The following is a 20590-nucleotide window of genomic DNA, read 5'->3' as shown; positions in this document are numbered from 1 at the left end:
CAGCAGGAGCTCCAAAGCGCGGGAGCCCGCGGTTAGGGAGAAATCAGTGTCCATGTCCTCATCACTCTCGTCGCCGCGCTGCCGTAGCTGCCTCCTCCTCTCCTGCGTTTGCAGTTCATGGTTCACCATAGACAGCATGAGAATGCGTGAGGTGTTTACAACGTCCACGATCGTGCTATTGATCTGAGCAGGGTCCATGCTTGCTGTGCTATGGCGTTTGCTCAGTTCACCCAGTAAAAAAGGTGTGAAATGGCTGTCTGCTGCTTTCAAGAAGGGAGGAGTGAGGCTGTACCCAGAACCACCCGCGACAATGATTTTTGCCCCATCAGGCATTGGGGTATTAACCCAGAATTCCAAGGGTCAGGGAATACTGCGGGAACTATGGGATAGCTACGGGATAGCTACCCACAGTGCAACGCTCCGGAAATCGATGGTAGCCTCGGACCATGGACGCACACCGTCGAATTAATGTGCCTAGTGTGGACGCGTAAATTCGACTTTATAATATTTGTTTTATAAAACCGGTTTAAGTTAATTCGATATTATGCTGTAGTGTAGATGTACCCTTAGAGATGAAGAAGTATCTATTTCTGAAAGGCCATAAAGAAGGAAGGGTTAACAACAGGCTACCGGTTGGCCCAGCTAGGCTGGTGGGCTTGGTAGAAGCTATGGAGGTGGACTGGGAGCCCCAGGCAATCTCCCTCTCCTATTTATGCCTCTTCTGTAGATTTTAGATCTGGAAACCAAACCTGTGGGTATGCTGAGCAATTGCCACAGGCCCCAGTTTTACTGGTACATGCTAGCCCAGGCTTTTGCAGATGTGTGCCAGAGTTCTGCACAATGTGGCCTCATTTGTTAAGCACCTCATTATGCAAAAATGCCAAGGCTCTGCACTTTACAAAGCTCTCAGATTGTATCTTCATTTGGCTCCTTCCCTTCCGCCTGCAGAACCAGCACTGAAAAAGCACTTATTCACTTAATTGTTCTAGCCCTATTGATTCCAACAGAGAATGAGTAAATGGTGACTCTCTTCATTAAGCCTCTGCCATTTTGCTGGGAAGAGGCATTGTGTTAGGTTTTATGGCTCTGTCACTCTCCTCCCCAGCTATCAGCATGGAAATGAAGCTTGAATTTCTTTGAAGGCACAGAGAGCCAGACTGAGCAGAAAGTGCAGGACTGCATGTGGGAACAGCACCATGGGAGCCTACATCCCCTTGGGAGTGCAGTATATTCTCCCCCACCTTCAGGTGGCTCTGTAGATGACCCTTCCCTCTACGTCTTGAGGAACAACAAAGGAGACAAGAGGAAAGCCTCCCGGAGTCTTGATCCCATGGCACTTCTTCAGGAGGGGGACGCAGATCCCCTGGGGTAGTTTGGAATTGGAACAGAAACCCTCCTGAGGTCACCTGGATTTATGTCCTAGAGAGAAGGGACGGTGAGACACTGAAACCCTGATCTGGGCTTGGCTTTCAATACAACATTGCCTAGGGAGGATCTGGACTCCTACGTCAAGGAAGGACTCAATCTCTGGCGCTGGAACAGACACCCATTGCGGTCTGCATGGCTGAAGTGCAAACCAAGCAAATAATCCCAGGGTAACAGGCCGCAAGCAGCACACACCTGACATCTTTCTTTGCAGTGCTTTTTCTTTCCTACTTCAGCTGGAGAGCAGAACCAACAGTGTTCCAGTCTTGGTCAGTCAGCTAAGAAGTCAACGATTCTGATTATGCAGAAGTAACCAGGATGCAAAGCCTGGCTGATGATGCTAGGGTGACCAGACAGCAAATGTGAAAAATCAGAACAGGGTGTAGGGGGTAATAGGAGCTTATATAAGAAAAAGATCCAAAATCAGGACTGTCCCTAAAAAATTGGGACATCTGGTCACCCTAGATGATTCCTCTCTCTGTCAATTTACATCCTTATACCTGGCCCAGAGAAAGACGCTACGTCCCTTAGCATGACACTGAGAAGCCTGAACAGACCAGCATAAGACCAAAATAAAGGTCTGAAACACTTGGGTGCACTATGCCTCTAAGGGTGCAGCCGAAAAAAGCAAGCAAGACCAGACCTCTCAGCATGGTAGGGAAGTCCACAACTGTCTGCTATGCAGTCAGAAAACTAACTGGTGAACGAAGGCTGCAAAGCAGAGAACAGTATTGAGGGTGGGCATGAAAACTGGTGATTATTGTCCTCTTCTCTGATACTGTCTTGGAGGAGGACAAGCAGCTAGATTGCAATGGAGCCGCTGAATAACAGAAACACAATACAACTATCAAAATATACAAATCTCCAAACAGATTCCCTGTGGATTTTCTTGTTTAGGGATTGCCTGCTACACAGCATCCAGTTCCTCAGAACATGTGTGTGTTAACAGAAAGATGAGAGAGCTGGTGCTCACCCAGCAGACCTGCAGAACCCATGATGAATCAATTCCCCTGACGATGAGATCAAACTTTCAGATGTTCCCAACTTGAACTTCAAACAGGTTTAAAAATTATTGAATAATACATGACAGCAGCTGAATTGCTCTTACAATAGATGATCAACTGGTTTGCCCAAAGTATAGTAGCTGGAGAAGGATGGTGCTAAAGGTGGTTTATGTCATGTGTGTGGCAGGCAAGTGTGAAAAGGTGCATCCTGTGTGTGGAGGTATTGGGATCCTCATAGAAGAGACAGGGGACATTCCTTAGCATTTGACTAGTGTTTTATTGTTAGTTAGAATAATTTCTTGGAGTCTGAAAACTGGACCGGCCAATGCCCTCGTCTCAAATGCAGATAAAATCTCAGCCCTTAGTGTGAACCCACACCAAACAAAGATCTGCCCTAGCCCGAAACTCAGACTAGCCCTGCCTGACGTGCCACCACTGTAAATCCAAACTGGAACCACTGTCATAGACCCAACTTATGAGGGTGTGCAGGACACACACTTCCAACTGTTCCTAAAATTAAAAGCCCAGAGGGAAACACCTGCTAAATGGGGCATTTGCCTTAGAATCACTTGACACATTTCTTTGCTGAAGTGAAGGCATTTCTCTGTGTACTTCATCATCATAATGCATTATGAGACAAACAATGGAAAGTGGGTCTGATTCCTTCAGCTCCTAACCAGATGGCAACCTCTGCTCTCAGTTACAGCAGTGTAAGTCCAGAACATTGCTGTCAAAGAGGTTAGAGCTTGTCTATACAGGGAAGGTGACTGGAATAGCTATTCTGGGATAACTCATTGTGTGGACATTCTTATTCTGCAAAAGCTTTAAATTCACACCCTGCCTTATTCAGGAATCACCTCCCCAGCAAGACAAATCCTTAATCTGGACTAAGAGCAGAACCTGGGGCCCTTCCAGCTGTACTATTAATTTCCATTTTCCAAATAATGTTATGATAATTTCCACTTCTTGTGACTTACAGAAAACCAGCCCATGGGACACACATTATCATAGCCTGGAGCTCATCAGCCATTACAAAGTGATGCATAAATGTCAACAGGTGGAAACATATCATCAGCATGAGTCAATAGAGGACTGAATATTTAAAGCACTGGACAAAGCTCCACCAATAAAAGCCATCTCCCCTCTATTCCCTTCAGTACAAGAGCTGTGGCTTTCTCTGTATTCTGTGAGGAGCCCGGTGCACTTTGAGACACTTAATGAGGCCAAGGGCGTGTGCTTACTTCGGAAACATCAGCTTTTCACCCTGTCTTAAAACCAAAATAGACCCTCCAAGCCAGTTGGTTTTACATTCCGACCAGTTAAGATTCAGTGGGAGCACTGACACTTTTGCATTCTGGGAGTTAATATCTGTCTTGCCACAGGCCTTAATGTAAGGGGACTGTTGCCCCCTTACTAACATTCAGTGGGGGTGTTTGGTTGGCTAACTCCCAGCACTAAAAAGGGAGGGGTTGATGGGAAATGAGCAGCCTGAGACTGACAGTCTCCAGGAACAATGTGGAGAGGCCAATGCCCCAGGTCAGCCTGATTGAAGGGAGGGCAGGCTAATCAAGGAGTCAGGAGGCCAGGAGGGTCCCATCATCCGTGTGAGCTGGAATTGTCTGAGTCAGATGGAGAGGGGCCCAAGCTAAGCTGCTACGAGCAGAGCTGCAGCCCAAAAAGCCAGAGCACAGCCCAGAGTGAGCAGATCTGCCCTGGGAGGAGAGCTGCAGGAACCAGAGCCAAAGGGGCCAGAAAAGCAGCCCAGGAATCAGGTGAGATTCTGGGAGCAGAGTCACAGAAGCAGCCTGCAGAGCAGACCTGCTCTGAGAGAGCTGTAGCAACTGGAGCCAGAGAGGCCAGAGAAGCAGCCCAGGGAGCTGAAGGCAGAGCAGCAGCAGCAGCCGTGCTGAGGCAGAGTGGAGCTGGAGCTGGGGCTGGAGCAGTCTGGAGCTGAGTGCAGTGAGCAGCTGGGGAGAGCGAGGGGGACCCTGGGCAGTGGGCCCAGCACAGGGAGACGCCTCAGCCAAGAGGTCCTGCAGGCCAGACTTGGAGGGGGATCATAACCCTGACAGGGCGGGGGTGACGCTGGGGAGAAGGGTCCTGCCACCCAGAGCCTGAGAGTCTGTGGCCACCGCCAGAGCAAATGTCCAACCCGCAGCGTCCCTGCAGCACAGCCAGGGCCCGAGGAGGCGGCCTGGGACCTACAAGGAACAGACTGTGAACTGCCCTGATGTTCCAGAGACACTGTTTGTGATGTTCTCTGCCACAGAGCAGTGTTTTCCTTTAACCTCTCCCGTTTTTCCTTATTCTTTTTTAAAATTAATTGTTAAATAAATAACTTGTATTTGCTTTAAATTGTATGATGTGATCAGTGGGTCAGGGAGGTGCGCAGTGCAAAGAGAGTACCCCGGAGTGGGGACATTCTAGCCCCTGTCCTGGGTGACCACAGCAGGGCTGGGGGTTGAGCCCCCTCAGGAATCCTGGGCCCAACCTTGTTGGGGTTCCGAGGACTCTGCCAGAAAGGAGAGTGGAGGGGGAGTCCTCAAGGGCAGGGAGGCCTCTGGGTAAAGGAAGTGGGAGCGAGGACTCAGATCCTTTCGCTAGCCCACTTCACCGGGGTAGTGCAGAAGCCAGGAAAGTTCCCCACAATAGTGGGACTATTCCCCCGCTTACATTAAGTCTATGGTGGAATCTCTCAAAACACTGCTTCAGAAGCAGAGAGTAGAATCCAAAATAGGTTAATTGGTCATTCTTTTCTTGTATGACTGTTGACATTTTTCTGAAGTGACATCATTTGTGAAGTATGCACTCTGTTATAATTGGCTCTTTTGAAGGACTATAATAAATTGCTGCACACAGGGTTCCACACTGACAAATACAGGAAGGAGAAATAACCCAGAGCAAACCACTACAAACCCAGCACAAAGTAGTAGGATCCTCACACACAAAGAACAAAACATTTGTTTGTAGTGTGCAGCAAATAGGCCTATTAATACCCACAGGAGAACCTTAAAGAGACAGATTCCTTCACAGGGCATTGTTCATTCTCTGCGTGCTCAGGAAATGGTAGCCATGCTGCAACATAGTAGAGTTTATTTATCTGTAACTATATATTGTTATATAAAAATAAAAACACAGAAAAACTATGTTAAAAGGACATTGACTTTGCAACCTTAGTAATCACTGAAAAGTTGGGAAATCACACAATTAAGGTTGCCTGTGCAACCTTCATTCAGCCCCTTTGTGCTTATGCATTATAACACAGTCTTACACAATCACATACTATTTTTTTTCCACAGGACCCTTGCTTCATTCACTTAATTAGCAGGTATTCAATATTTGTTTTCTTCTCATTGTTCAGTGTGTGCCTCCTCCCTTATTTACTGCATGCTATTCAAACCCTGCTGTGAGGGCAGAATCATTAATTTCTTCTTGGGCTTTTTTGAGATGCTCATCATGACACTCTCTGAGTGCTTCACCAACATCAATTTATTTTCAAAACACCCCCGTAAGATCCCCATTTTATAGACGAGGTACTGAGGCAGAAAGATTTAAGTACTCATTTTGGGTACCCAATCCGAGACACCTTGGATCTGATTTCATAGCACATGTAAAACTTTATGTTCAAAGCACAGCTACTGTTGACTTCAGTTGCAGCTCTGAGCACTCAGCACTAGTACAATCAGAGACCAGGGTCTCAAGTTAGGCACCCAGAAAATTAAGAACAGACAGTGACCAGTTTAAGTGACTCACCCAGCATCACACAGGAGCTCTGTGGCACAGGCAGGGATAATATCCAGTTCTCCAGGGCTGCATTCAACTGCTTTAACCATGAGCCCAGTCCTACTCTCCCTACTCCCCACACTCAGGTTCACTCTCTCAGCCTCCAATTCCCAGTTACAGTTTCTCTTCTCCCCCTACCTCCAGTTCCTATCCCATTAGATTGCTTGTCCCAAACTTCTCCTTTCCCTCCCCCAGTCCAGCTTTTGCCCTACCCTCTGCGTGAGCTCCAATAGGAGGGTTACAGATTGCACAGGAAATACAGGCTCCCAGCTCTTCAGTTTCAGCCCAGCTCCACCCCGGCCCAAGGCAGCTGGGAGCAGCCATCACAGGGAAAGTCCAGCATTGCTCCTGTAGCCCAGGGCTGGAATATGCTCATTGGCTCCATGGGCATGACGCACAGGCAGTCTGGTCAGCTCTGGGAGCTGGGAGAGGCCCAAGCATGCCCAGTGTGGAAGCAATCTTTGGAGATTTTACTTGTTAAAACTGAAGAAGTCTCTTCTGAGCAGGTATGGCCTGAGATTTTTCAAAGGCTTACTGTATGGCCACATTTGGAGGGATTTTCACAGGGAACATCAAAAAGCACAGCCCTGACACAAAGGCTACTCCTGTCAAAATGGTAAGTCCCTGCTCCAAAGCCTAGACTTCTCCAGGGAACGGCTTCCAGAACACTTTCACATGGGCAAAACAACTTATTTCCCCCCAGCCTCCTTCTTGGAAATGCTGGACTTTTTTGGTGAAATATTTCATAAAAGGAAAAAAAAAATTCAGCCTGAACCAGATACATGACATGAGAAATTTCAGCCCAATTGGTCAAAGCTTGGCAGCTGAAAACAGGGTCTTATAACGAGAAGCGCTGAGCAACCTTCATGGCAGGCAGTGCTCTCAGAACACGTTTTCCATGGTTAATATGTTGCTCTTTCTTCTCTAGACCTGTACACCAGGCTGGTGGGATCCTTGCCTCTCAGGCCTGGTCTACACTACGCGTTTAAACTGATTTTAGCAGCGTTAAACCGATTTAACGCCGCACGCGTCCACACTACGAGGCCCTTTATATCAATATAAAGGGCTCTTTGAATCGGTTTCTGTACTCCTCCCCAAAGGGACGAGTAGTGCTAAAATCGGTATTACCATGTCGGATTAGGGTTAGTGTGGCCGCAAATTGATGGTATTGGCCTCCGGGTGGTATCCCACAGTGCACCACTGTGACCGCTCTGGACAGCAATCTGAACTCGGATGCGGTGGCCAGGTAAACAGGAAAAGCTCCACGAACTTTTGAATTACGTTTCCTGTTTGCCCAGCATGGAGCTCAGATCAGCACAGGTGGCGATGCAGTCCCAAATCCAAAAAGAGCTCCAGCATGGATCGTACAGGAGATACTGGATCTGATCGCTGTATGGGGAGACAAATCTGTTCTATCAGAGCTCCATTACAGAAGACGAAATGTCAAAGCATTTGAAAAAAATCTCCAGGCTACACAGTGCTGCGTGACAAGCGTTAACGGAAAGCCAAAGAATCAAATGGACGCTCATGGAGGGAGGGAGGGGGTACTGAGGACTCCAGCTATCCCACAGTCCACAGCAGTCTCCAAAAACTATTTGCATTCTTGGCTAAGCTCCCAGTGCCTGTAGGTTCAAACACATTGTCCAGCGTGGTTCAGGGTATAGCTCGTCAAAGGGAAAGAAATCGTTTCTTGACTTTTTTCAGTGTCACTCTATATCTACTGAATGCTGGTGGTAGACGCGATGCTGCAGCAGTGAAGAGCAGTATCCGCTCCTTTCCCCTCCCTGGTGGCAGATGGTACAATATGATTGCTATCCATCATCACCATCAGCCCGTGAGTGCTCCTGGCTGGCCTCAGGTGAGGCTGGCCGGGGGCGCCTGGGTAAAAATAGGAATGATTCCTCGTCATTCCTAGTAGATGGTACAGAATGGCTGGTAACCATCCTCATCATAGCAACTGGGGGCTGAGCTCCATCAGCCCCCTCCCTTTCCTGTGTAAAGAAAAGATTCTGTACTGCCTGGACTATCATAGCAGCGGGATGCTGGGCTCCTCTCCTCCGCACCACTTAATGTCCTGCCTGGACTGTCATAGCAGCGGGAGGCTGCCTCCCCCTCATTTTATCTCACTAACAAGTCACTGTTTCTTATTCCTGCATTCTTTATAACTTCATGACACAAATGGGGGGGACACTGCCATGGTAGCCCAGGAAGGTTGGGGGAGGAGGGAAGCAACAGGTGGGGTTGTTGCAGGGGCAGCCCCCGTGAATGGCATATAGCTCATCATTTCTGTGGGATCTGACATGGAGCAGCTGTGCTCTCTGGTACACTGGTTTTCTAGTACACTTGCCCCATATTCTAGGCAGGACTGACTCTATTTTTAGAAACCATAAAGAAGTGATTGACTTGGGGAGTCATTCCCAGTTTTGCCTTTGTGCCCCCAGCCAACCTCAGCCAGGGGCACCCATGATAGCAGCAGACAGTACAGAATGACAGATAACCATCATCTTATTGCTAATTTACAATGGCAGCTGATGGTACAGAACAACTGATAACCATCTCTGCTATCATGCAAAAGTAAATGAATGCTGCTGTGTAGTGCTGCAGTAACGCCTCTGTTAGAGGCATCCAGTACACATAGGTGACAGTAAAAAAAAAAAAAAAAGCTGAACGGGCTCCATGGTTGCCGTGCTATGGTATCTGCCAGGGCAATCCAGGGAAAAAGGGCGCGAAATGATTGTCTGCCGTTGTTTTCCCGGAGGAAGGAATGAGTGAAGACATTTACCCAGAACCATCCGCGACAATGATTTTTGCCCCATCAGGAACTGGGATCTCAACCCAGAATTCCAAGGGGCGGGGGAGACTGCGGGAACTATGGGATAGCTACAGAATAGCTACCCACAGTGCAACGCTCCCGAAATCAATGCTAGCCTCCGACCATGGACGCACACCACCGAATTAATGTGCTTAGTGTGGCCACGTGCACTCGACTTTATACAATCTGTTTTACAAAACCTGTTTATGTAAAATCGGAATAATCCCGTAGTGTAGACGTACCCTCAGTGCTCAACTAGCAGCCACTAGAAGAGAAATCAGTCCACTCTTTTCCCTGTGTGTCTGCTGATCTAAGGACCAGAGCAGAGATTAACATACAAGAAGAGAGAGGGGGATTGAAGGGTGACTGCTGCACTTCAGGGGAGACCGCATGTGCTGCAATCAAGTTCCATGCTAGGGGCAGTCCGGCACTCGCACAGGGAAGTTCAAAGCCCTTGGAATGCCTGTTGCCTTGCTCTCAAGGGTGCAGAGTAAATGAAGGGTAGAGAGGAGCACAGACTGTCTGAAGAGACGTGCAATCCTCCTCGTGCTAATGAGGTGCTTAGGCTCTCCTGCCTCTCAGCAGATGTAACCTGGCTCTCAAGCAGCAGTGCTTTCATTAACATCATCATCCTCAACTTACTCAAAATGAGGTAGACAAAGTTTGCTCAAACTTTCCAAAAATTGGGACTGACAGACATCAAGCACAGAGCACATTAACCAAAAGAGAGAGGTTCAAGTTTTGAACATGTGGAAACAGGTAGTTACGTAGAAGTCTCAAGGTGACACTGATGAGAAGGTTGGCTCCAGACAGATATTGTAACAACATATGCAAATAATGTTTTAATGTTAATTTAGCTGTTCTCTTATCCTTCTGCTGGGTTGGGGATGCAATGATTATTTAAACGATCATACAATTGCAATGTTAGAGGTTCATTTTGTAATATGCATAACAGTAATGTTGAGCACTTCTTATAGCATTTTATGCAATTCCTGCTTTACAGTTTGACAAATGTAGGAAGCTGCTAGAGACAGTGAACAATCAGAATTAAAAATTTGATCCCGTATATCTTTCAGTAAATCAGGTTCATCTGTAAAGCACCGCACTTAGCAGCGTGCTAATATCTCCGATGACTGACACTGAATAAAATAACAAGTTGCAGTCTCCCCAGGGAACTACTGAAACTAACCTATTTTCCTTTCTTCTGAGTAGGTTTGTCATATCAGCTCTAGGCCTGTCAAGTCACCAATTTTTTATTTCCATCTTGAGTGTATTTCAAAGCAGGGAGCGTGCTTTTAAACAGCATTGGAGGGAGGGATACATTTTTTATAAACAAAAGAGAATTAGATTGGAGTTTGTTTTTCATCAGCTTCTATCCATTCTCTCCAATGTATGGACTTAATTTAATTCAATTGTATTTAAAATTACCACAGTCTAATGAAAAGATTGAAGCGGTAGAAGCAATAAATCATTTCAAAAGTCTACTCAAGTGCAGAACTCAGACATGATTGAAACATCAAGAAAAGGGAACAAAAAAGAACACTGGGCACGTCAGGACCAGACAGAGGAATTTTATAATCATCAACAAGACATGGCCACAGATCAGGCAGCACTGGACAAAAGCCAAGAGATGAGCCACTTGCAACTACTTTGGAGACCGACTGCCCATTCCAATATTTTTACCTTTTTTTTTGTATTATAAATCACCACTTATTGGGAAATAATCATTCCAGATGTGTTACTGAGCTAACGGGAAATGAGGTTTAAATCCTCCATATATCATGTTCTACTCCATGGCCAGAGTGGATCCAATCCTGTTCCCTTTGAAGTCAATGGACCTGTCATCTGGTCCTGTTCCCATTTTTAGAATGTCTTTAACTCTTTCCCTCCCCTCTGAGGGAATTTAGGTTGGGAGAACCAAAGTCTGAACTAACTTTTTTCTCATGTTTGTTGGCAAAGCCCATGACATTTTCCATATAGATGCTTTTCAGGTTTCTTTTCCTAATAACCATACGATATCAAACCAGCACATGCCTCACAGTCCTCCCAAATAACCCACAATAATAAGCCAGTGAGCTGTCTAGTTCACACGAGTGACCCTGTCTTAACAAACCAGTAGACACCAAGCTCAGTGCTCAGAAGTGAGTGAGAGGTCAATTTCAAGAGATTTGACTTTATTAAGCACCAAAAATGTGGGATGCTCATTAAGAACAGGTTGTGCAACTAGATTTCTGCTACTTTCGCTTCTTGACCAAGCCAGATTTCTAGATATGGTTTGGAGAAGTAGGTTCAGAGTGGATATGAACTGACCTGAATGTTTGCCCAAACAGTCCCTGCCCCAGAGCCTAGGATTTAGACAGTATGCAACAGCTGAATGGAGGGGAAGGGACTGGAGACGAGGGAACAGTAGAGACAGACATGTTTGCAAAAAGGAGCTCATGAATAACTCTACAATAACAAATCCTATCCAACAAGCAACATGGACACAGCTTAGCATTCTGGGGCAACCCTAGAGATACCAGCTAGCATGCAGTGCCCAGGGCTCACGTGCTATCTGGCCTTTGTGTTTTGTGAGCATGATGGGAAAAAAAAAAACAAGTCAAGCAGGGAAACAACAAAGATTTCAAGTTTACAAAGGGTGGTTACAAGCCACAGCAATTAAAGAGTTAGGGAAAATCTCAGCAATATCCTTTTAAACTCCAAGATTGATAAAGCCGCTTTTCTACTTCCCACCTAACCTGAAAAAAAAGCCTTGGCACATACTGTTTGTCTTGAGCCTGGCAGGTTCGCTGTTCCGGCTGCCAGCTTGGTTTATGGCCTTGACTAGGAAGATGTATCTGGTGCCACTCTGGAGCCCATGCACGGTGTAGTGGTTCTGTTTGATGTTAGGGACAATCATCCAGCTATCCATGGAGTTATACAGACCTGCAGTACAGGAGCAAGGCATGGAGAGGAGATTTATTACCAGGTAATGGAGTCAGAGGACAAGATATAATGCAAAGGCAACACAAGCGGGTAAAGTGGAGTTCATGGACTCTGCATCCTTCAGACTGATTTACTGTCTGCCCAGGAGTTAACAATAGAAACTTGCTGAAGAAGCTGAAGAAAAATTTACATAATGATAGAAAACGGCTGCTGGGAGATTCTTTTTATTATCACATGAAAGCGAAGCTTGATAAGTCAAATCTGGCATCATGGCCAGGGAATGGTGAGAAAGAGGATGCAGGCATTGCAGTCAGCCCATCATGTTGTTATCTGGGGAAGGGACGGAGGCGAGGGCCAGAGAAAACTTTGGAAAGAAATTAAAATATAAAGATTCTTCCAGGTCCAGGCCACCTGGAAGATGAAACATCCAGCAGAGTATGCCTGGGAGAAGACAAGATAAGCCAAATAATAGCTGCTGATAAGACCTCACTGAGTGGGCAGGCTTGATTGTTGGGCTGTCTCTGGCTTAGGACTCACATTCATTAGAGCTGCTTAAAAGGGTTGCTAATGAGCTCCAGGTGTAAGCTTTCCCATTAACTGTGGGAGAGCAGCACCAGTGTTCACACCAGGAGGAGCATGCAGCTGTGCTGGGTGACCAGAGAGCGCTCACAGTTTGTACCTTAATGCAGAGTGATTTGTTTATCAGATGAAAGGTCTTTGCCTGAGCTGGTTTCTATGAACCAGCACCTATAAACTTAACCCACCCTCCTGCAGCCACTCAAATTAGCTTTCCCTGTCTACAGGGATTACCATTACAACAGGGTCTGAGCAATGCTGCTAATATGCTGCGGCCTCACTGAGTTTCCTTTTCAAGTTGCCATGTAAAATGCAAATAAAATACTGCTGTGCAAGGGGACTTACATGAGCAAAATGAGAAACAAATGCTTCAGGAAGTGCACCTTAGAAAGGCTGTGAGCTCTTGATGGCATTTACTTGGTTGTAATAAACGAAGGCAGTGAGGGGAATGGACTGGCAGCAACACACTGCCTGCCAGTGGAATTTCATTATCTGGATGCCACCTCATGCACAGCAGTGCTTTCACCAGCCAATGTAATCCTGTCATGCTGGCGTGTCCTTTTCACTGCTCAGTGTGTTGTAATGTTAAGAACATTGATGTGATGTGCAAGGAGAACCCACCAGGGTGGAACTAAGAAGCACTGTCAGTACAGCAGTTCTGTCTGTTCTCCATATAGGATGGTGCTGGAACCCTGCAGCTGCTTCCACCCTCTTGTAGAACAAAACATTTCCCTTGGCGATGCCCACTTCTCCCCTACATTGCTGTCCTGGCTGCAAGTGTAAATTTCCCACAACCATACACAATTTCACCAAACAGCATTTGCGGCTTGGGTCAATATTTATTCCTTTTCATTAGCCATTGCTGCTACCATTACAGCCCACAAGGGTAAAGGGCATTCACCTCCGTACAGCAAGCCAGCACAAGGTCTATGTACCAATGCCTAATGGCCTCTCTTGAATGAAACATGAGCTTGTTCACCTCTCACAATTTCTCTCCCCTCCAGGAAAATCTTGCTGTGTCACTCAGCAAGTTGTAATGGGTGACACCACAGCCCTGTGACACAGCCTATTAAAAATAAAAGGAAATATGACATTTGTACTGCTTTATGGTTCTAATACCTTCCCACTGGTCACATAAATACCACATGGGGCTCAGTGTTCACAGATTAAAAGGGGAAAGGAAGGTACAGCTATAATTAATATTAATCCATGAGTGACATTACAGGCTAGTGTAACTCATATTAGTAATATGTCACTTTGTCACCCTTTAATGGCTAATTCATATAAGAGATTAAAAGTCTACTAAAGCTATCAGCTAAAGGAGTTATTCAAGTAGTTCAGAAGCAGTTGCGGATTATTCTTTTAGCATTGACGGTCCCCGATTAGGTGGTCATTATACAGGCACATTATGTGATATTCTGTAATAAAACAGGATTTCAAAGTAGCAAGGGAAAGGAAAACAGCAACATTGCATCTATGAGAGACATTCTTATTACAGATACCTGTGCTATAAGCAAATGCTAATGTCAGTTAGAGAAGAAACTCCAGTGAACAGCTGCTATAGACCACCAGAACTGGAGGAAACAGACAATGAAACATTCCTGGACCAATTTGAAGTATTCAGACCCATGGTCTAGGTGGATGGCAACTACCCAAGTATCATCTGTTGCGTGACAGACACCCAGGCATGGGTACCAAAGATGTTCCCAGGCAAATCAGAAAACACCTGTATGACAGAGAATCCAACATAGCACTACTTCTTATCAACAGAGAGGAACCAGCTGGGAATACAAGAATAATAAGGAAATTTGAACCTATGATTACGGGCTATTTGGATTCAGGTTGGTAAAGGGTGGAGCATAGAATAAAGCAGTACATGACTATTGGATTTCAGGGAAGGAAATTTAGGGAATGAAGGAACCTACTGAATAGGGTGCAACAGGAGGAAGTATTAAAAAAATCCATATGTGTGTACGTCTATGTGGAAGAAGATGGGGAACTGCTCCACACCTCACACTTCATGTAGAGCAGAGGACAGTTCCTCTGAGAAACAAAGAGTATAGCAAGAAAAACAGCCAAAGGGGCTCTGCTTGGGATTGTGGAACAGATTAGAGGGGTAAAAAAACATAAGCAGGAAATGGAAATTGAGCTGTTACCAGTATGTATTCAAATGATATATTGAAATGTGAAAGGAACAGTTGGAGTTCAAAAACAGAAATATCACATAGATTAGAAAATAGATTTTCAGAAAGGACTACACATAATTTGTCTGAGGGATGGGGAGTATGGAGCAGATTTCAACACAAACTAAAAATGCTTCGCAAAAGAGCCACAAAAATGCAAAACCCCAGGAAACAATCCACTAACCCACTTCAGCTACACTGGTAGATCCATGTGAAGACTCTGCATGGCTGTGTTAAGTGACTGCTGTTGCTGGCTCATGACATGAGGGGGCACAGGTGCTGGCTGCGTGGGAAGTGGAGGAATGGCGCTGGCTGAAGACGTGAGGAGGGTCAGGCGCTGGCTGAGTGGGAGGTGGAGGAATGGCGCTGGCTAAAGATGCGAGGGGGTGCAGGCATTAGGTGGCTGGAAGGTGGAGGGATGGTGCTGGCTGAAGACAGGGGACGATGGTGATGGCTAAGGATGTGAGGGGGTGCTGGTGCGGGCTGGGTGGAAGGTGGTGGGATGGAGCCAACTGAGGGTGTCAGGGGGGGTGATGGTGATGGTTAAGGACATGAGGGAGCACTGGCTGGGTGGGAGGTGGAGAGATGGCGCTGACTGAGGATGTGAGGGGGTGCAGGTTCTGGATGGGTGGGAGATGGAGAGATGGCGCTGACTGAGGATATGGGGGGGTGCTGGTGCTGGCTGGGTGGGAGGTGGAGGGATGGCGCTGACTGAGGATATGAGGGGGTGCATGTGCTGACTGGAAGGTGGAGGGGTGGCACTGACTGAGGACGTGAGGGGGCATTGGCTGGGTGGGAGGTGGAGGGATGGCGCTGACTGAGGATGTGAGGGGGTGCTGGTGCTGGCTGAGTGGGAGGTGGAGGGATGGCACTGACTGAGGATATGAGGGGGTGCATGTGCTGACTGGAAGGTGGAGGGGTGGCACAGACTGAGGACGTGAGGGGGCATTGGCTGGGTGGGAGGTGGAGGGATGCACTGGCTGAGGATGTGAGGGGTCCATGGTGATGGCTGTGGACATGAGGGGGAGCTGGCTGGGTGAAATGGGGAGAAATGGTGCTGGCTGAGGACATGAGAGGGCGCAGGCGCTGGCTGTGTGGGAGGTGGAGGGACGGCACTGGCTGAGGACATGAGGGGGACCTGGCGCTGGCTTGGTGGGAGGTGAAGGGATGGTGCCGAGGACGTGAGGGGCCACAGGTGCTGGCTGAGGATGTGAGGGGGTGGAGACGTGGCTGTGTGAGAGGTGGAAGGATGGTGCTGGCTGGGTGAGAGGTGAAGAAATGGTGCTGGTTGAGGACCATTAATGGTGGTTTAGAATCTTGATGGCTCCCATTGACTAAAACAATTGTTTGTAAATGGCTCTATTTACTTGTAAACCTTCCTGTATTCCCATAAATCAGGCTGGGAAGAATGGAGACTTGGGGTCTCACAGGACATGTGACCATGTTGCCTAGAATCCATCTTAAACCTGATGCTTTTCCATTTAGAAGGAGTGGTGGGGCCCAGAGAGACAAAAGATTTCTGCCTTATGCCAAAGCTATAAAGGGGGTGGAACAGAACAAAGGAGAAATCCACTAGTTACCACCTGAGCTGGAACTAACAAGAACTGTACCAGGGGAAAGTATTTGGCCCAGACTAAGGAGGAGTCTAGTCTGTGAAAGAAGCTTATTGAAACATCTCTGAGGGTATTTCAGTTTCCTGTATTCAATTTCTTAATGTATTAGGCTTAGACTTGTGTGTTTTTGTTTTATTTTACTTGGTAAATTACTTTGTTTTGTCTGTTATTAGTTGAAACCACTGAAATCCTACTTTTTATACTTAGTAAAATCACTTTTGTTTATTAATTGACCCAGAGTTAGTGATTAATATTTGGGGGAGCAAACAGCTGTGTGCATATCTCTCTATCAGTGTTATTGAGGGTGGACAATTAATGAGTTTACCCTGTATAAGCTTTATATAGAGTAAAATGGATTTATTTGGGGTTTGGATCCCATTGGGAGCTGGGTGTCTGGGGGCTGGAGATAGGAAACCTGCTGAGCAATTTTGGTTAAAGTCTGCAGCTTTGGGGGCATGGTTCAGACTCTGGGTCTGTGTTGCAGCGGAGTAGTGTGTCTGGCTCAACAAGACAGTGTTCTGGAGTCCCAAGCTGGCAGGGAAAATGGGCTCAGAGGTAGTTTCAGCATGTCAGGTGACAGTCCCAAGGGAGTCTCTGTGACTGAACCCATCATCGAGGGATGGCACTAAGGAACTGAGGGGGTGCAGGTGCTCTCTGGTTGGGAGGTGGATGAATGGTGCTGACTGAGGACGTGAGGGCGCAATGGCACTTGCTAAGGACATGAGGGGGCACAGGCACTAGCAGATGATGTGTGGGGGCACAGGTGCTGTTTGGGTGGGAGATAGAGGGATGGTCCTGGATGAGGACGTGAGGGGGTGCTGGCAGGGTGAGAGGTAGAGAAATGGTTCTGACCGAGGAAGTGAAGGGGAGCTGGCTGGGTTGGAGGTGGAGGGATGGTGCTGGCTGGTTGGGAGGTAGAGGGATGGCACTGGCTGAGGATGTGACAGGCCGATGGCTGAGGACGTGATGGAGTGCAGGCGCTGGCTGGGTGGGAGGTGGAGGGATGGTGCTGACTGAGGACATGAGGGGGCATAGGTGCTGGCTAGGTGGGAGTTGGAGGGATGGCGCTGGTTAAGGATAGGAGGAGGTGCTGGCGTTGGCTGAGGATGTGAGCTGGTGCTGGTGGTGGCTAAGGACATGAGGGTGCACTGGCTGTGTTGGAGGTGGTGGGATGGTGCTGTCTGAGGCTGTGAGGGGGCACCGGCTAAGGATGTGAGGGGGTGCAGGCTCTGGCGTTGGCTGAGCACGTGAAGTGGCACTGGCTGGGTGGGAGGTGGAGGAATGGTGTTGACTGCGGATGTGAGGGGGCTCTGGTGCTGGCTGGGTGGGAGTAGGAGGAATGGCGCTGGCTTCTGGGCTGGAGGGGAGTAAGGCATGAAGAGGTAATAATGAGTTGTGGGGAAGGGGATGTTGGATTACTGAAGGAGGTCCAATGACCTTCTCTTGATGACAATGGGAACATGGATGGAGGAAAGTGCAGGTGGCTTCCGTCCTCTAGCAGCTGTGCGCCGCCACTCAAGTGTGTTATGTGTGCTGGGCCGTAGCAGAAGCATGTGGAGAAGGTGTGCGCTAGCAGCCACTAGTGCACTGGTTAAATTCCCTCCTTAGCCCCAACATTTCACTTGTGCTGGATGGCTGGATCATGGCTGGGTCATGGGGGGCCAGACCTAGTAGCCAGAGCCCACTGTCACAACCTTGGGTGGGGAGGGAAGTTCCATAGCTCCCCCAGTAGGTGTTTCAGTGCAGCCAACTACCCCTACTTGAGCCTCCTTGGGTCTGCGTGCAACATTTGCTGACTCCTACCCCTGCAGTCAGCTGAGTTCTGAAGGGAACGTAACTTTCTGTTCTCACCAGTGAGTGAGGGTGTCATGAAGGGTCAGTCAATAGATGTCAAGGATCAGGGGAAAATGTGGGACATGGATCTCACCGAATTGCATCATTTCTCCGTGTTCCTGAATAACAGCCTCCAGAAGGACAATCTCCTCCTCAACTGGATAAAGGGCATGGCCGTGTGTAGCAGGAGCAGCTTTAGAGTCTGAGCTGTAGCTGCATCCATGAAATTGTTTGCTGCTCCCAAACTGATGAGGGCTTGTTGGAGGGGAATCTGTCAGGGTCCCCTGGTATGCGCAGCTTGATAGGCACCTGCAAAGTGGAAGCCTGTGGATGGGCCTCAGGGTGCAGTTCAGTGAGGACTAAGGTATGGGGAAGTTCTATTCTTTCAAGGTCCATGGCAGCTCCCCACACCGGTCCTGGGTTGGCTTGTGTCCCTAGGCTCTTTGGCATTCGTACTGGGCAGGCTGAGGTGGCATGACTAGTTTCACCACAGTAGAAGCCCAACTGATGGTGTTGTTCCTTTTCTTCAGGTGTGAGTCGCTGGTCAGTCAGATGGCTTGCATGGGTTCAGCAGGTGATACAGCAGTTGGGGTCATGGTCCACAGTAACAGAGGTTGCAGGCAACCGCTTTCTCCTCCCTTTGTTCTCACAGCTGATTATCCATGCATACGGTAAGGGCCACAAAGGCATCTAGGCTTGCTGTCATCTCTACATGGGCCAGTCATCTTTGATTTCTCCCTGCAAGCTCCATCGGAACTGGTATGGCTGTGCTGCTTCATTCCACTCTGTATGTGCTGTAGCGTGGCGGACGAGCACTGCATAGGAGGCCATCATGCCTGACCCCTGCCGGAGCCCTCTCAGGGCTGCCTCGGCTGCTTGTGCTCAGTGCAGGTCATTGAAGATGGTTGACATCAACTGGAGAAAAGCATCCTAGTGCAACAGCACCAGGCTATGGCCTTCCAGCAAGGGGGAGGCCCAGTCTAATGCATCTCCTGTCAGCAGGCTGATTACCAGGGCTGCGTTAGCCTGGTCAGAGGCACAGATTTGGGGATGCACCTGGAACAGAAGGTGGCATTGGTTCATGAAGCCCTGGAACTGCCACCGATTCCTGTCAAGCCATTGTGGCAATGGTATTGCAGGCCTCTGTTCAGGGCCAGACCCCGCACACTGCATTGGCAGCACAGTATTCTCCACTCAGCTGCCTCACTTGCTCCTGCAGCTGCTAGTTGTCTGAAGTTATCTGCACAATTTGTGCCTGCAGTGCTTGATTATAAGTGTGTGTGTGGGGGGGCATTTGGCGGTGTTCGATGCTTCGAGTGTGATCTGAACAGCCTGTCACAGACAGGTTGTGGGCAGCCCGACATAGCACTCAGAGCCACAGTGCAGTCACAAGATAGGAGTCAGCTGGGTCAGGACACCAGGAGTTAGAATCACAAATCAGATGCCAGGAGTCACACTGGGTCAGAATGCCAAGAAATCAAGATAGGGGGCACACAGTGTAGAACAGGGTGCAGCCCAGTTGTTCAGACAGCTTCCTGGTCCTGCTGCTGGCTTAAATAGGCCAATCAGCTGCTCCGGGATTCCACCAATAGAACTGCAGGGGCAGAGCCTCCAACTGGGGCTGGGCTTCATGGATCCCAGGTATGCAAGCATTAGCAGGCTATCTGGTGAAGGGTTGGAGGTTAGCTGCTCCTGCAGACCCAGGTTTGAGACCCACGGGTCATACAGCGAGGTGACCTGGAGTTTGGAAGGCTGGGTTGACTAACTGTGCTTTCCCCTGCCCCCCATAAGCAAACATTGTAATCATGCCATAAGTATTTGAGATGGGAAAGGACTCTTAGGTCCCATCCAGTCCATCCCTTGGGGACAGCATCAGACTGAGTCCCACAATTCACTTTCTAGTATCTCCTGCAGGCCAGTTTTAAATGACCCAAGCAGGGGTCTCACTCTGCTCCCATCCCTCCATCCAATACATCTCATGTTCAGGAAGCCTTTCCTGGGATTCACCTTACTGCTCCTCTTCCTCATTGTAGCTCCATAACTCTCAGTTCTATCCCTGGGTATAACTAGGGCAATGCTTGGCATGAGAGTTGTTTTTCAGCTCCTGGCTGGTTAGCTCAGATCACAAGAAGGGGAGGACAGGCTGCATGTGTCCATATGCATTTTGTCTGAAATGTTTGTTTAAAGCACCTAGAGGATCAGGGCATCACTATTTTAAGCACAAGGTGAAATAGCTACAATAAAGACATACAAAATTGACTGTGCCCCAAATAACTGACCAATTGTCTTCCTCAGGCTCTGCAGCCTTCAAACGGTCAGAGTTTGACTACAGTTGCAGCTGTACAGCACTGGGAGTTAAAGCTGTCTTTGTACAGCTGTGAGGGAAAGCGCTGCAGCGTGGCCACACTGACAGCTACCAGTGCTGCAGTGTGGCCA

At 48.0% G+C, this 20590-nt stretch overlaps 1 protein-coding gene across 4 annotated transcripts in view; it reads right to left on the bottom strand.

The window, feature by feature from the left end:
- Window positions 1–20590, bottom strand: part of LOC115657517 (probable E3 ubiquitin-protein ligase MID2) — a 401900-nt gene that overhangs the window by 50686 nt on the left and 330624 nt on the right. For 3 of the 4 annotated variants that reach the window (XM_030575451.1, XM_030575456.1, XM_030575454.1), the window contains exon 8: window positions 11788–11949. The exons of the other annotated variant lie outside the window; for it this stretch is intronic. In XM_030575451.1, the coding sequence (XP_030431311.1) occupies window positions 11788–11949 (162 nt within the window). The remainder of the gene's footprint in view (window positions 1–11787; window positions 11950–20590) is intronic. 4 annotated transcript variants of the gene reach the window in all.

The sequence above is a fragment of the Gopherus evgoodei genome, chromosome 9 (genome assembly GCF_007399415.2).
Source record: "Gopherus evgoodei ecotype Sinaloan lineage chromosome 9, rGopEvg1_v1.p, whole genome shotgun sequence".
In the NCBI taxonomy this organism is placed as follows: domain Eukaryota; kingdom Metazoa; phylum Chordata; order Testudines; family Testudinidae; genus Gopherus; species Gopherus evgoodei.
The sequence above is the reverse complement of the archived record's forward strand: the minus strand, read 5'-3'. Positions and strand labels throughout refer to the sequence as shown.